Source organism: Ranitomeya variabilis, chromosome 2, assembly GCF_051348905.1.
Source record: "Ranitomeya variabilis isolate aRanVar5 chromosome 2, aRanVar5.hap1, whole genome shotgun sequence".
In the NCBI taxonomy this organism is placed as follows: Eukaryota; Metazoa; Chordata; class Amphibia; order Anura; family Dendrobatidae; genus Ranitomeya; species Ranitomeya variabilis.
In genome coordinates this window covers 197,710,218-197,725,854 of record NC_135233.1, presented here as the reverse complement: position 1 = coordinate 197,725,854, position 15,637 = coordinate 197,710,218, and the positions used below count along the sequence as shown (strand labels likewise).

At 46.4% G+C, this 15,637-nt stretch overlaps 1 protein-coding gene across 10 annotated transcripts in view; it reads left to right on the top strand.

Moving 5' to 3' along the window:
- The window catches only part of LOC143804881 (diacylglycerol kinase eta-like), a 266,345-nt gene that overhangs the window by 184,855 nt on the left and 65,853 nt on the right, over nt 1–15,637 (top strand). For 8 of the 10 annotated variants that reach the window (XM_077283417.1, XM_077283420.1, XM_077283421.1 and 5 more), the window contains 5 exons: nt 807–888; nt 11,861–11,952; nt 12,918–13,017; nt 15,209–15,446; nt 15,530–15,634. In XM_077283417.1, the coding sequence (XP_077139532.1) occupies nt 807–888; nt 11,861–11,952; nt 12,918–13,017; nt 15,209–15,446; nt 15,530–15,634 (617 nt within the window). The remainder of the gene's footprint in view (nt 1–806; nt 889–11,860; nt 11,953–12,917; nt 13,018–15,208; nt 15,447–15,529; nt 15,635–15,637) is intronic. The other 2 variants (XM_077283423.1, XM_077283419.1) reach the window with 1 other exon arrangement.

Here is a 15,637-nt window from a genome sequence, read left to right as displayed (position 1 = left end):
GGCCCCTTCCTGTAATAATATCCACTGTCCTGGCCCCTTCCTGTAATAATATCCACTGTCCTGGTCTCTTCCTGTAATAATGTCCCCGGCCCTGGCCCCTTCCTGTAATAATATCCACTGTCCTGGCCTCTTCCAGTAATAACGTCACCCTCCTGGCCCATCTTGTCTCCTTCCTGGTATTATGTCTCCTTTCCTAGTATAAAGTCCTCCATCCTGGGCCTCTTCCTGGTATAATGTCATCCATTCTTCCAGTATCTTCATCTCCTGCCCCCTTGCTGTAATAATACCTCCCTCCATCCTGGGCGCCATTCTATAACAATGTCCCCTATCCTGGGCCCCTTCCAGTAATAATGGCCTTCGATCTTCTCCAGCAGATTTTAAAAATAAACAAAGGCTTCTTATTACCCTCCCCCGTCCCACGATGTGCGGCAGAACCTGGGAGCTGAGGTTGGTTCCAGCACATGGAAATACATGACGTCAGTGCCGGCCTGTAATTGGGTGTGGGTGTGTATTGGGGCGCAGCGAGTTCTGCACCATAGTACATTTCAGCTGAGTGTGCGTCCGAAGATGCACGTCCAGGTGAAATCAGAGCTTCTGTCGGTGGGCTCCTTCTTCGTTGTCACACCCCCCATTATGCCCCTGGTATCATCTCATTTTATGATTTCCTATAGTGTTGCATTGCGACCTTGTCTGTAATATAGCGGCTCTAACAAAGTCACAGGAGAGTAAGTTGTGGACAAGTTGTATGAAGGTTTTCAAATATTTGAACATGGAATTTTCTCTTTTACCTCCATGTTTTTGCACAGATGGAGTATATTAACTTATGAATCCCCTAAACACTCACCTCCACCAACCAGAGAGGATGAAAATGGAGAAGCGAGGACTCAGGTGACCACTGCTAGACACTGCTGGACGAATAGACACGTGGGAGCTTCTCCCAACATTCATAATAGCTGAAACTTCAAAATGTCTATCTATACTGTGCATGTAAGGCCGGCGTCACACTCAGCGTATGTAAATACGGTCCGTTTTTTACGGCCGTAATACGCAGAAATGTTCCCAAAATAGTGATCCGTATGTCATCCGTAGGCAGGGTGTGTCAGCGTATTTTGCGCATGGCATGTAATCCGTATGGCATCCGTACTGCGATATTTTCGCGCAGGCTTGCAAAACCGACATCTAATGGATTTATGTGCTCAAATGTTCGCTAAAACATATATACAGTATATATATATATATATGTCATTGAGACACATATATATATATTCTGTATTTATATTTAATTCAGCACGAGATATGTGAGAAGCCGTTAATTCAATTGCCGGCTTTTTCTTTCTCCTTCCCAAAACCCGACAGGATATGAGACATGGTTTACATACAGTAAACCATCTCATATCCCTTTTTTTTTTGCATATTCCACACTACTAATGTTAGTAGTGTGTATGTGCAAAATTTGGGTGCTGTAGCTTGTAAAATCAAGGGTTAAATCGCGGAAAAAACTGGCGTGGGCTCCCGCGCAATTTTCTCCGAGTGGTAAAGCCAGTGACTGAGGACAGATATTAATAGCCTAGAGAGGGTCCCTGGTTATTGGCCCCCGTGGCTACAAACATCTGCCCCCAGCCACCCCAGAAAAGGCACATCTGGAAGATGCGCCTATTCTGGCACTTGGCCACTCTCTTCCCACTCCCGTGTAGCGGTGGGATATGGGGTAATGAAGGGTTAATGTCACCTTGCTATTGTAAGGTGACATTAAGCCAGATTAATAATGGAGAGGCGTCAATTAAGACACCTATCCATTATTAATCCAATAGTACGAAATGGTTAATAAAACACACACACTTTATTTAAAAGTATTTTAATGAAATAAAGACACAGGGTGCTGTAATATTTTATTATACTGGTAATCCACCTGAAGACCCTTGTCACCTGAAATAAAGTAAAAAAAAAAAAACAACAATATTCCATACCTTCCGTCGTTCCGTCAGTCCCACGATGTAAATCCATCTGAAGGGGTTAAATCATTTTACAGCCAGGAGCTCTGCTAATGCACCCGCTCCTGTCTGTAAATTGTTGTGAATGAATGGAGTGCAGGGGAATGTCCTGTAGTTACCTTGATTCGCGGTGATGCGCCCCTGCTGGATGTTCTCATGTGAACTCAAGCCTGGGAAAAGTTCCCAAGCAGTTCTTCTTTGTTTGATGTAATTCTGTAGATTTTTTATTTTTATTCGCATTACGCCGTTTACCGATCAGATTAATTATTTTTATGTATTGATAGATCGGGCGATTCTGAACGCGGCAATGCCAAACATGTGTATTTTTTATTTTATTGTTTTATTATAAATGGTGGGCGATTTAAACTTTTATGTTTAAAAAAACCCAAAAACTCTTTTTTTTCACTTTTTACTAGCTTCAATAGTCTCCATGGAAGTCTAGAAGCTGCGATCATCCGATCGCCTGTGCTACACAAAGCAGGGCCACAGCCCTGCTCTATGTAGCAGAAATGCTCACTTTCTATGAGTGCTGACCATTGGTTGACGCTCATAGCAGAGCAATGACAACCACAGGGGTCTGCTGAAGACCCTGGGTTGTCATGTCAACCCATTGGCGACCCACAGTCATGTGACATGAGCGCCGATGGCTGTGGTTTGCGAAGTGTGCATGTTAAGTGCTTCTGTTAGACAGACATTGTCAGACGGCGATCATAGCTATCCGGCAATAACAATCACAGGGGTCTCCTGCAGACCCCGGATTGTCATGCCAACCTATCTGCGACCTGCAGTCATGTGACACGGGCGCCGATGGTTATGGTTTTCTACGCGCTTCCGGCATATGCTTATTAAATGCCGCTGTCAGAGATTGACAGTGGCATTTAACACGTTAACAGCCAAGGGTGGAGCGCGATGCCACTTGCATGTGTTTGGGGAACATGAGAGTTGATCAGATCGGCTTTAGCGTGCCGCTATCAGCTGTCATGTGCCGAAAAAGGTGCGGGCGCATCGCCGAAGCCCACACCAAACAGGGGGAGGCATCCTATGATGGACACTGCACGTCTTTGGGTGTTAAGGGGTTAATAAATGTAAACCGTGTATATTATTGCATATATATTCACAGTACCAAAAAATCTCTTTATTGGTATTCTATAAAAACCTATAGATTCTAGAATATACTGTAAATACACCCCAAAATAAGAGAACTCAAAAGGTGATATGATAATAGGAAAAATAGCAAGTAGTCAAGCATTAAGGGAGATCACCCTATTTGTCACCTACTCTTGTTCCTACCTGTCCGCGGAGGTTGGCACCCTTTTAAAATGCAATTGGCGCCGCCGCTTCTTGTCAACCAGCCATGGTCGTCCTCGCCGCTGCCTCCTCAGCCTCACCCTGTTGGATGCAGGACGCAGACTTCCCTCATCAGCCACTCCTCACTCCCGTAAGCAGCCTCCACCTGCCAGATGCAGCCTCCCCTCACTAGCCTCCCCCGGCCAGATACAGAATTCCCTCAGCAGCCTCCCCCGGCCAGATGCAGCCACCTCAGCAGCCTCCCCTCTCCTCACCTCAGCAGCCTCCCCTCACCTCAGCAGCCTCCCCTCTCCTCACTTCATCAGCCTCCCTTCTCCTCACCTCAGCAGCCTCACCTCAGCTCAGCAGCCTCCCATCTCCTCACTCCCGTCAGCAGCCTCTCATCTCACCTCAGCAGCCTCTCATCTCCTCACCTCAGCAGCCTTCATCTCACCTCAGCAGCCTCCCATCTTCTCACCTCAGCAGCCTCCCATCTCCTCACCTCAGCAGCCTCCCATCTCCTCACCTCAGCAGCCCCCCATCTCCTCACCTCAGCAGTCTCTCATATCCTCCCTTTAGCAGCCTCCCCTCTCCTCACTTCAGCAGACTTCCGTCTCCTCACCTCAGCAGCCTCCCCTCTCCTCACTCACATCAGCAGACTCCCACCTCCTCACCTCAGCAGCCTCTCATCTTCTCACCTCAGCAGCCTCCCATCTTCTCACCTCAGCAGCCTCCCCTCTCCTCACCTCAGCAGCCCCCCATCTCCTCACCTCAGCAGTCTCTCATATCCTCCCCTTAGCAGCCTCCCCTCTCCTCACTTCAGCAGACTTCCGTCTCCTCACCTCAGCAGCCTCCCCTCTCCTCACTCACATCAGCAGACTCCCATCTCCTCACCTCAGCAGCCTCTCATCTTCTCACCTCAGCAGCCTCCCATCTTCTCACCTCAGCAGCCTCCCCTCTCCTCACCTCAGCAGCCCCCCTGTTGTGAAATTGGATTTTGGGCTCCCCCGGTGGCCACTGGTGGAATTGAACTTGTGTGCATCATCCCCTCTGTTCACCTGTTCCCATCAGGATGTGGGAGTCGCTATTTAACCTTGCTCCTCTGTCACTTCCATGCCGGTCAACATTGTAATCAGAAGCCTTTCTGTGCATGTTCCTGCTACCAGACAACTTCCAGCTAAGTCGGACTTTTGTCCTTGTTTGTTTTTTGCATTTTGTTCCAGTTCACAGCTGCAGTTTCGTTTCTGTGTCTGGAAAGCTCTTGTGATCTGAAATTGCCACTCTGATGTTATGAGTTAATACTAGAGTCTTAAAGTAATTTCAGGATGGTGTATTGATAGGGTTTTCAGCTGACCATGAAAGTACCCTTTCTGTCTTCCTGCTATCTAGTAAGCGGACCTCGATTTTGCTAAACCTATTTTCATACTACGTTTGTCATTTTCATCTTAAATCACCGCCAATATATGTGGGGGCCTCTGTCTGCCTTTCGGGGAAATTTCTCTAGAGGTGAGCCAGGACTATGTTTTCCTCTGCCAGGATTAGTTAGTCCTCCGGGCGGCGCTGGGCGTCTAGGGATAAAACGCAGGCTACGCTACCCGGCTACTGTTAGTTGTGCGGCAGGTTTAGTTCATGGTCAGTTTAAGTTTCCATCCTTCCAAGAGCTAGTTCCTATGTATGCTGGGCTATGTTCTCTTGCCATTGAGAACCATAACAGTTTGACCGGCCCACAAAGGGTTAAATTAATTGGCAGAGAAAGGAGAGAAAAAAGAAGTCTGCTGAAAAATTTTTTTTTTTTTTTTTTTTTTTCTCCTTCAGTTCTGAGTGTGCTTTCAATTGAATCACTTGCAAGTCTGCCTATATTGCAGCCTTCCTCTCTCTCTCTCCTTCTAATCCTGGAATGGCTCTGTGTTCACCTGTTTAAAATGGATATTCAGAGTTTAGCTGCAGGTTTGAATAATCTCACCACGAAAGTTCAAAATTTACATGATTTTGTTGTTCATGTTCCTATATCTGAACCTAGAATTCCTTTGCCTGAATTTTTCTCGGGGAATAGATCTTGCTTTCAAAATTTCAAAAATAATTGCAAGTTGTTTTTGTCCCTGAAATCTCGCTCTGCTGGAGATCCTGCTCAGCAGGTCAGGATTGTGATTTCCTTGCTCCGGGGCGACCCTCAAGATTGGGCTTTTGCATTGGCTCCAGGGGATCCTGCGTTGCTCAATGTGGATGCGTTTTTTCTGGCCTTGGGGTTGCTTTATGAGGAACCTCATTTAGAGCTTCAGGCGGAAAAAGCCTTGATGTCCCTATCTCAGGGGCAAGATGAAGTTGAAATATACTGCCAAAAATTCCGTAAATGGTCTGTGCTTACTCAGTGGAATGAGTGCGCCCTGGCGGCGAATTTCAGAGAGGGTCTCTCTGATGCCGTTAAGGATGTTATGGTGGGGTTCCCTGTGCCTGCGGGTCTGAATGAGTCCATGACAATGGCTATCCAGATCGATAGACGTCTGCGGGAGCGCAAACCTGTGCACCATTTGGCGGTGTCTACTGAGAAGACGCCAGAGAATATGCAATGTGATAGAATTCTGTCCAGAAGCGAACGGCAGAATTTTAGACGAAAAAATGGGTTGTGCTTTTATTGTGGTGATTCAACTCATGTTATATCAGCATGCTCTAAGCGTACTAAGAAGCTTGATAAGTCAGTTTCAATTGGCACTTTTCAGTCTAAGTTTATTCTATCTGTGACCCTGATTTGTTCTTTATCATCTATTACCGCGGATGCCTATGTCGACTCTGGCGCCGCTTTGAGTCTTATGGATTGGTCCTTTGCCAAACGCTGTGGGTATGATTTAGAGCCTCTTGAAACTCCTATACCTCTGAAGGGGATTGACTCCACCCCATTGGCTAGTAATAAACCACAATACTGGACACAAGTAACTATGCGAATTAATCCGGATCATCAGGAGATTATTCGCTTTCTTGTGCTGTATAATCTACATGATGTGTTGGTGCTTGGATTGCCATGGCTGCAATCTCATAACCCAGTCCTCGACTGGAACGCTATGTCTGTGTTAAGCTGGGGATGTAAGGGGATGCATGGGGACGTACCTTTGGTTTCCATTTCGTCATCTATTCCCTCTGAGATTCCTGAATTCTTGTCTGACTATCGTGACGTTTTTGAAGAACCTAAGCTTGGTTCATTACCTCCGCACCGGGAGTGCGATTGTGCCATAGATTTGATTCCGGGTAGTAAATACCCTAAGGGTCGTTTATTTAATCTGTCTGTGCCTGAACATGCTGCTATGCGAGAATATATAAAGGAGTCCTTGGAAAAGGGACATATTCGTCCTTCGTCATCTCCCTTAGGAGCCGGTTTTTTCTTTGTGTCTAAGAAAGATGGCTCTTTGAGGCCGTGTATTGATTATCGGCTTTTGAATAAAATCACGGTTAAATATCAATATCCGTTGCCACTGCTGACTGATTTGTTTGCTCGCATAAAGGGGGCCAAGTGGTTCTCTAAGATAGATCTCCGTGGGGCGTATAATTTGGTGCGAATTAAGCAGGGGGATGAGTGGAAAACCGCATTTAATACGCCCGAGGGCCACTTTGAGTATTTGGTGATGCCTTTTGGCCTTTCAAATGCCCCTTCAGTCTTTCAGTCCTTTATGCATGACATTTTCCGTGATTATTTGGATAAATTTATGATCGTGTATCTGGATGATATTCTGATTTTTTCGGATGACTGGGACTCTCATGTCCAGCAGGTCAGGAGGGTTTTTCAGGTTTTGCGGTCTAATTCCTTGTGTGTGAAGGGTTCTAAGTGCGTTTTTGGGGTTCAAAAGATTTCCTTCTTGGGATACATTTTTTCCCCCTCTTCCATCGAGATGGATCCTGTCAAGGTTCGGGCTATTTGTGATTGGACGCAACCCTCTTCTCTTAAGAGTCTTCAGAAATTTTTGGGCTTTGCTAACTTTTATCGTCGATTTATTGCTGGTTTTTCTGATGTTGTTAAACCATTGACTGATTTGACTAAGAAGGGTACTGATGTTGCTGATTGGTCCCCTGCTGCTGTGGAGGCCTTTCGGGAGCTTAAGCGCCGCTTTTCTTCCGCCCCTGTGTTGCGTCAGCCTGATGTTGCTCTTCCTTTTCAGGTTGAGGTCGACGCTTCTGAAATCGGAGCTGGGGCGGTTTTGTCGCAAAGAAGTTCCGACTGCTCCGTGATGAAACCTTGTGCTTTTTTTTCTCGTAAATTTTCGCCCGCCGAGCGGAATTATGATATTGGGAATCGGGAGCTTTTGGCCATGAAGTGGGCTTTTGAGGAGTGGCGTCATTGGCTTGAGGGGGCTAGACATCAGGTGGTGGTATTGACCGACCACAAAAATTTAATTTATCTTGAGTCCGCCAGACGCCTGAATCCTAGACAGGCGCGCTGGTCGTTGTTTTTCTCTCGGTTTAATTTTGTGGTGTCATACCTACCGGGTTCTAAGAATGTTAAGGCGGATGCCCTTTCTAGGAGTTTTGAGCCTGACTCCCCTGGTAATTCTGAACCTACAGGTATCCTTAAGGATGGAGTGATATTGTCTGCCGTTTCTCCAGACCTGCGGCGGGCCTTGCAGGATTTTCAGGCGGATAGACCTGATCGTTGCCCACCTGGTAGACTGTTTGTTCCTGATGATTGGACCAGTAAAGTCATTTCTGAGGTTCATTCTTCTGCGTTGGCAGGTCATCCTGGAATCTTTGGTACCAGGGATTTGGTGGCAAGGTCCTTCTGGTGGCCTTCCCTGTCACGAGATGTACGAGGCTTTGTGCAGTCTTGTGACGTTTGTGCTCGGGCCAAGCCTTGTTGTTCTCGGGCTAGTGGATTGTTGTTGCCCTTGCCTATCCCGAAGAGGCCTTGGACGCACATCTCGATGGATTTTATTTCGGATCTTCCTGTTTCTCAGAAGATGTCTGTCATCTGGGTGGTGTGTGACCGTTTCTCTAAGATGGTCCATTTGGTTCCCCTGCCTAAGTTGCCTTCTTCTTCCGAGTTGGTTCCTCTGTTTTTTCAAAATGTGGTTCGTTTGCATGGTATTCCGGAGAATATCGTTTCTGACAGAGGAACCCAATTCGTGTCTAGATTTTGGCGGGCATTCTGTGCTAGGATGGGCATAGATTTGTCTTTCTCGTCTGCTTTCCATCCTCAGACTAATGGCCAGACCGAGCGGACGAATCAGACTTTGGAGACATATTTGAGGTGTTTTGTGTCTGCAGATCAGGATGATTGGGTTGCTTTTTTGCCTTTAGCGGAGTTTGCCCTCAATAATCGGGCCAGCTCTGCCACCTTGGTGTCTCCTTTTTTCTGTAATTCGGGGTTTCATCCTCGATTTTCCTCCGGTCAGGTGGAATCTTCGGATTGTCCTGGAGTGGATGCTGTGGTGGAGAGGTTGCATCAGATTTGGGGGCAGGTGGTGGACAATTTGAAGTTGTCCCAGGAGAAGACTCAGCTTTTTGCCAACCGCCGGCGTCGGGTTGGTCCTCGGCTTTGTGTCGGGGACTTGGTGTGGTTGTCTTCTCGTTTTGTCCCTATGAGGGTTTCTTCTCCTAAGTTTAAGCCTCGGTTCATCGGCCCGTACAAGATATTGGAGATTCTTAACCCTGTGTCCTTCCGTTTGGACCTCCCTGCATCTTTTTCTATTCATAATGTTTTTCATCGGTCATTGTTGCGCAGGTATGAGGTACCGGTTGTGCCTTCCGTTGAGCCTCCTGCTCCGGTGTTGGTTGAGGGCGAGTTGGAGTACGTTGTGGAAAAAATCTTGGACTCCCGTGTTTCCAGACGGAAACTCCAGTATCTGGTCAAATGGAAGGGATACGGTCAGGAGGATAATTCTTGGGTGACTGCCTCTGATGTTCATGCCTCCGATCTGGTCCGTGCCTTTCATAGGGCTCATCCTGATCGCCCTGGTGGTTCTGGTGAGGGTTCGGTGCCCCCTCCTTGAGGGGGGGGTACTGTTGTGAAATTGGATTTTGGGCTCCCCCGGTGGCCACTGGTGGAATTGAACTTGTGTGCATCATCCCCTCTGTTCACCTGTTCCCATCAGGATGTGGGAGTCGCTATTTAACCTTGCTCCTCTGTCACTTCCATGCCGGTCAACATTGTAATCAGAAGCCTTTCTGTGCATGTTCCTGCTACCAGACAACTTCCAGCTAAGTCGGACTTTTGTCCTTGTTTGTTTTTTGCATTTTGTTCCAGTTCACAGCTGCAGTTTCGTTTCTGTGTCTGGAAAGCTCTTGTGATCTGAAATTGCCACTCTGATGTTATGAGTTAATACTAGAGTCTTAAAGTAATTTCAGGATGGTGTATTGATAGGGTTTTCAGCTGACCATGAAAGTACCCTTTCTGTCTTCCTGCTATCTAGTAAGCGGACCTCGATTTTGCTAAACCTATTTTCATACTACGTTTGTCATTTTCATCTTAAATCACCGCCAATATATGTGGGGGCCTCTGTCTGCCTTTCGGGGAAATTTCTCTAGAGGTGAGCCAGGACTATGTTTTCCTCTGCCAGGATTAGTTAGTCCTCCGGCCGGCGCTGGGCGTCTAGGGATAAAACGCAGGCTACGCTACCCGGCTACTGTTAGTTGTGCGGCAGGTTTAGTTCATGGTCAGTTTAAGTTTCCATCCTTCCAAGAGCTAGTTCCTATGTATGCTGGGCTATGTTCTCTTGCAATTGAGAACCATAACACCCCCCATCTCCTCACCTCAGCAGTCTCTCATATCCTCCCCTTAGCAGCCTCCCCTCTCCTCACTTCAGCAGACTTCCGTCTCCTCACCTCAGCAGCCTCCCCTCTCCTCACTCACATCAGCAGACTCCCATCTCCTCACCTCAGCAGCCTCTCATCTTCTCACCTCAGCAGCCTCCCATCTTCTCAGCTCAGCAGCCTCCCCTCTCCTCACCTCAGCAGCCCCCCATCTACTCACCTCAGCAGTCTCTCATATCCTCCCCTTAGCAGCCTCCCCTCTCCTCACTTCAGCAGACTTCTGTCTCCTCCCCTCAGCAGCCTCCCCTCTCCTCACTCACCTCAGCAGACTCCCATCTCCTCACCTCAGCAGCCTCTCATCTTCTCACCTCAGCAGCCTCCCATCTTCTCACCTCAGCAGCCTCCCCTCTCTTCACCTCAGCAGCCTCCCCTCTCTTCACCTCAGCAGCCTATCTCCTCACCTCAGCAGCCTCTTATCTCCTCACCTCAGCAGCCTCCCCTCTCCTCACCTCAGAAGCCTCCCCTCTCCTCATCCATCTCAGCAGCCTACCCTCTCCTCACCTCAGCATCCTCTCATCTTCTCCCTCAGCAGCCTCAGCCTCCCATCTCCTCACCTCAGCAGCCTCTTATCTCCTCACCTCAGCAGCCTCCCCTCTCCTCACCTCAGCAGCCTCCCCTCTTTTCCCCTCAGCAGCCTCAGTCTCTCATCTTCTCACCTCAGCAGCCTCTCATCACCTCACCTCAGCAGCCTCCCCTCTCCTCACCTCAGCAGCCTCCCCTCTCCTCACTCACCTCAGCAGCCTCCCCTCTCCTCACCTCAGCAGCCTCTCATCTCCTCGCCTCATAAGCTTCTCATCTCCTCACCTCAGCAGCCTCCCATCTCCTCAGCTCAGCAGCCTCCCATCTCCTCACCTCAGCAGCCTCCCCTCTCCTCACCTTAGCAGCCTCCCCTCACCTCACCTCAGCAGCCTCCCATCTCCTCACCTCAGCAGCCTCCCCTCTCCTCCCCTTAGCAGCCTCCTGTCTCCTCTGTCACCTCACTCCTCTCTGCAGCCTCCTCTGAGTCCTCACACACTGCCCGCCTCCTCTCCCTGCTCACCGCCGATTTCAGTATCTTCTTCTGTCTCCCACAAACATGACATGCTGCTCTGCAGTGCTCCTACATTAAGAAGAGCGCGCAGCATGTCACAAGACCGGCGTCAGGACCATGATGCACTTGGGCCTGCTGCTGATTAAAGGTACAGCACCCATTTCTGGACGCCAGATGCACTAACAACACTGTAGCTGTATCTTTAAATCACTGCAGTGTTGTTATGTATCTGGCTTGCAGCGGCCATGAACTATTGTGCCTGGGGCCCGACCAGCAGTAGCAAGGGAGGAGGGCCCGGGCTGCCAGCGCATCCGGGCCCCCCTTTTTGCTACTGTTCATCAGGCCCCATACAGTAGTAAGGATAGTAATGCCCTGATGGCGGCCCTGAGGAGTACCCCCAGGACAGGGATATTTAGGGTCCCAGGGACAGTTTGAGGCCCCCTTCTTTTCTGAAGACGGTCAAAGTGTAACAGGTTGAGTAGTGGACAACCCCTTTCATTACATTGGCTGTATGTTGGGGCTCGTTGTCCTTCAGCAGAATAAATTTGTGGCAAATCATACATTTACCTCGAAGTATATCTAGAAGATTTAATGCTGTTTTTCACCGCATATTGATGTGATTTAGATTTCTCTTTTGTTCATTCACTTTGCATTTTGTTAATATTAGCTTTTCTTTTTTAAAGCATTTTTACTCATTGTCACATTGCGGCACTTTACACCTTCAGACATTTTGCTAAACTGTCCCGTTTTATTTTGGCAGATGCAGATTTCTCAATATGCCGATTCTGTTGCCTTCCATCTGGCGAAGATCCTAGAATCAGACAAGCACTGTGATGTCATTTCTTCTGCCAAGTAAGTGAATGATACGGTTTACCAACATAGGCTCTGTTCACACTAACATTTGCCGCTGGACTATTATCAGACAATAATGTTACAAAGAACCGTTCCTGGTAATGTCGCCACTTGTTTCATTGGGCCTCTTTCGTAGGTCTAGTAAGCTCACATTGTACCAGTTATGCTGTTTTTCCTGCCTAGTACTTTTGTTCAGGTTATTGTTCTGAACAGAACATACTGCAAATTACATCAATTTTTATTTTTTTTTTTTAATAGGGTGTTCTCCAATTTGGAAATTATCCTCTATGCATATGACAAGGGACAACTTTCCACTTCCTGGGGATGCAACTGCTGTGACCTGCACCAATCTCAAGATCCCGAGTGAGTGGAGCGGAGGTCGATCATGTTCATTACTGCTCCACTTCTTAATGGTTACATCGGTGATTGACAAGAGCAGCGCTAGCCTGATCTTCAATTCTCCAATTACTATGATTGGAAAGGCAGTGGGCATGATCGACCTCCGCTCTATTCAGCCCCCGAGTTCTCGAGATTGGTGGTGGCCACGGCGGACAATCCACCAGTAATCGGAAACTTATCACCAATAACTTCCAAACTTGAGAACAGCCCCATTAAAGAATCTTGTCCAAATTGTTCATTTCCGCCACAATTGAAGATTTGTTTTCTGTCTGGACAGATCATTCTCCTGTCGATGATTTACTTAGAAAATTGCATAATAATATTAATATTAAAGGAAAAACTTTCTTTACTGAAACTTTTTAATTATCTAAGCCAAATTTTCAGATTAAATGCCAAAAATCCATATTTTTATGCCCAAATTTGTGCCATCAAACCCATTCTTTATTGATTAATTAACTTTTAGTAATGAGAGTAATGTTGCTTTTTTTATGACATTTTAAACAATACAATATGCAATTATCTTGTGATTTTATTCTTACTGTACTGTTTTTGTTACCCGCCTGCAGGTTTTTGTGCATTTCTGTGAATGATTTTATAACAGAAGTAGGAAAGGCTTATGAGCAAGCCGCTGAAAACCGCGAAGAAGCCGATAACATGTCTAGAAAGGTAGCATTTCACTTTGCTGCATTAGGACACTTGTGCTTTAAATTTTCACGACAACAAAAGACAGAAATACAGAGACATTTACTCTCCGTTATTGTTGCAGTTTTGAATAGAAAGCATTCTAAAGGTTTATTGAGAGATGTGTCATAATGGAGAGAGTTGGATAATGCTTCACAGGTAACACCCACTCAACTCAGAGCTTGCAGCTCGAAACGCATTCATGTTAGAGAAAGAAAGTATTGAAAATAAAAGAAAAAATGAGAAATTATCCAACCAATTACATTTTTTTTTTTAATGATAGAGCTATTAGTATGGTTTTAGAGTGTGGAATAGAAACCTTTCTTAGGGTGTGGGCACAAGGCGTCTTTTAGTCTCATAGTTTTTGCTGTTGGAAGACACTTCAGGAAAACACCCGCAGTACATTCCCTGAAGCAGTGACCTTTTGTATTGGTCCTTTTGCAGTGGCTTTGATGCCGGCATCTTTTTTCTACTTTCTATATATAAAATAGCGGCTGGTTTCAAGCCAAACCCCCCCAAAAGGATGGACCAGTTACTACTTTTAATGGCTTCATGGCTTTCGAAGCCTGAAGCGGTTAAAAAGAAGTTCCAAAAGACTGAACGTGTTAACAGGAAGTGGTTTTTACGTTCTTTTGAACACTTTTTAGTTCTTTTTCAGGCGGAATCCACCCAAAAAAAGTGTACACATACTGTAATACAGGTTTATTGAGAGATGTGCAATGGTGGAGAATCAGGCAATTCTTCATAGGTAACACCCACTCAGCTCAGAGCCTGCAGCATGCATGCTAAATAAAGCAAGCGTAATGCCTGCTGCAGTGCAGTAGCACACAACCTCCATCAGGGGTGCGGGAGAAGGAAAACAGGTACGCTCGCAGTGAAAACACAGAGCAGCAGGCAGAAGCCACTAGATGGTGAAAGAGTAGCAGAAAAAGCCGGGTCAGCAACAGAGAAGGAATGAAGTACAAGAGATAACAGCAATACACGTGTCAGAAACAAGCCAAAGAAGTCAGAGCCGATCGGGAGCAGGAAAGCCAGAAACTCAGGACAGTCAAACAGGTCAGAGGACAAGCCGAGTCAAACACCAAAAATTCACAATACAGAGAGCGAGTACTACAATGAGCGAAGTGACAGGGGAAAACAGGAACAGGACCTAGGTAAACGGGCAGAGAACAAATCAGGGTATAACGGGGTCAGCTGCTCAAGCCAGAGACAGGAGTTATAACTGACACTGCTTGCAGGTAACAGCGGACTGAAATAGCCAGACAGATCCCAAAACGAGGCAAGGAAGATTAACACCTGCATGACCATTCCAGGGAGAGAATAATCAGAAACAAACCCCGGACTGGATCATGACAGCAAGTCTGGAAAATAAAATACCAAATATACAAAATATTGAAAGTACCCAGCCAAGTACATAAATAAATCTAAAGTTTTTCATGGCAATAGTGCTAATACTTTACAAAAACCGAATCTGTGGATGTAACATTTACTCAAACAATCCCTGTCACAAGGAGTGCCCATAGCACTCCTACACGGGAAAAGGGGGGGGCAAACTCCCCAAATATTAGAAATCCTATCAACTACCAAGAGCCTGATGCCCCATATAAACGCATGACACTCATTGCTAAACAAGTGTAAATTTATTTTGTAAATGACATACATAAATATTTAATACATATAATAACAAAATTGATGAGGACAAGGTGAATGACAACCAACCACATAGTAACATACACATAATATAGTAAGGGTTTTACATGTCAACAGCCCAGGCAATTTATGTCACCCAAGCAGCAAAGTATACTGCTGGGTGTAAATGGGAGGGGAACCGAGGAAAGACAAGGATATCTAGAGAAAGTAACAGCAAATGGCGTATACTGTGCCTATCCCAATCCCTCCTAAATCTCCCTAGTATTGCAACAATGCCCATAAAGTGCAATAGTAATTAAATGCTATAACATCTATTGGGCTTACCCATGTGTGTTCTTGTGTGGTCAGTATCCAGCAATAGGCCCCGACGCGCGTTTCGCGTGATGTGCTTCTTCGGGGGGCTGTACTTTTGGAATATAGAGAAATTGGAATATCTGGGTTACATCCAAGCGGATCAAGAGGAACATACAAAATGCAGATTTCACCATACAACCATAAAAATAATCACGTTTCCAATCTTTTACAGTGTTCAATGCTTAACGAAAAGCTAGATTCGCTGGTACGAGCTCTTAATGAAGAGTCGTTGGCATTATTGTCTCCCTCACCCCAAACCCTTCACCCAGACTCTGCCCTGAAGGAAAATGGCAAAGAGCTGAATGAAAAGGACGATGTAGCAAAAATGTTCCAATCTAAAGAGCAGCTAATCTTGAGGGCCAACAGCCTGAAGAAGGCTCTGAAGCACATCATCGAGCAGGCGGAAAAGGGTAAGACATACTCGAATGGTTTACAGTTAGACGTTGCGCACGTAATCTTTACTAATGGCACATAATTATATTTTCCAATTTAGTTGTGGACGAGCAAAACAAACAAACACAAGTGTTCAGCAACTCAGCAACATCACCAAACCTGAAGGAAAGCTCAGAAGACTTCAACAAAGAACTGGAGCGCATGGGTA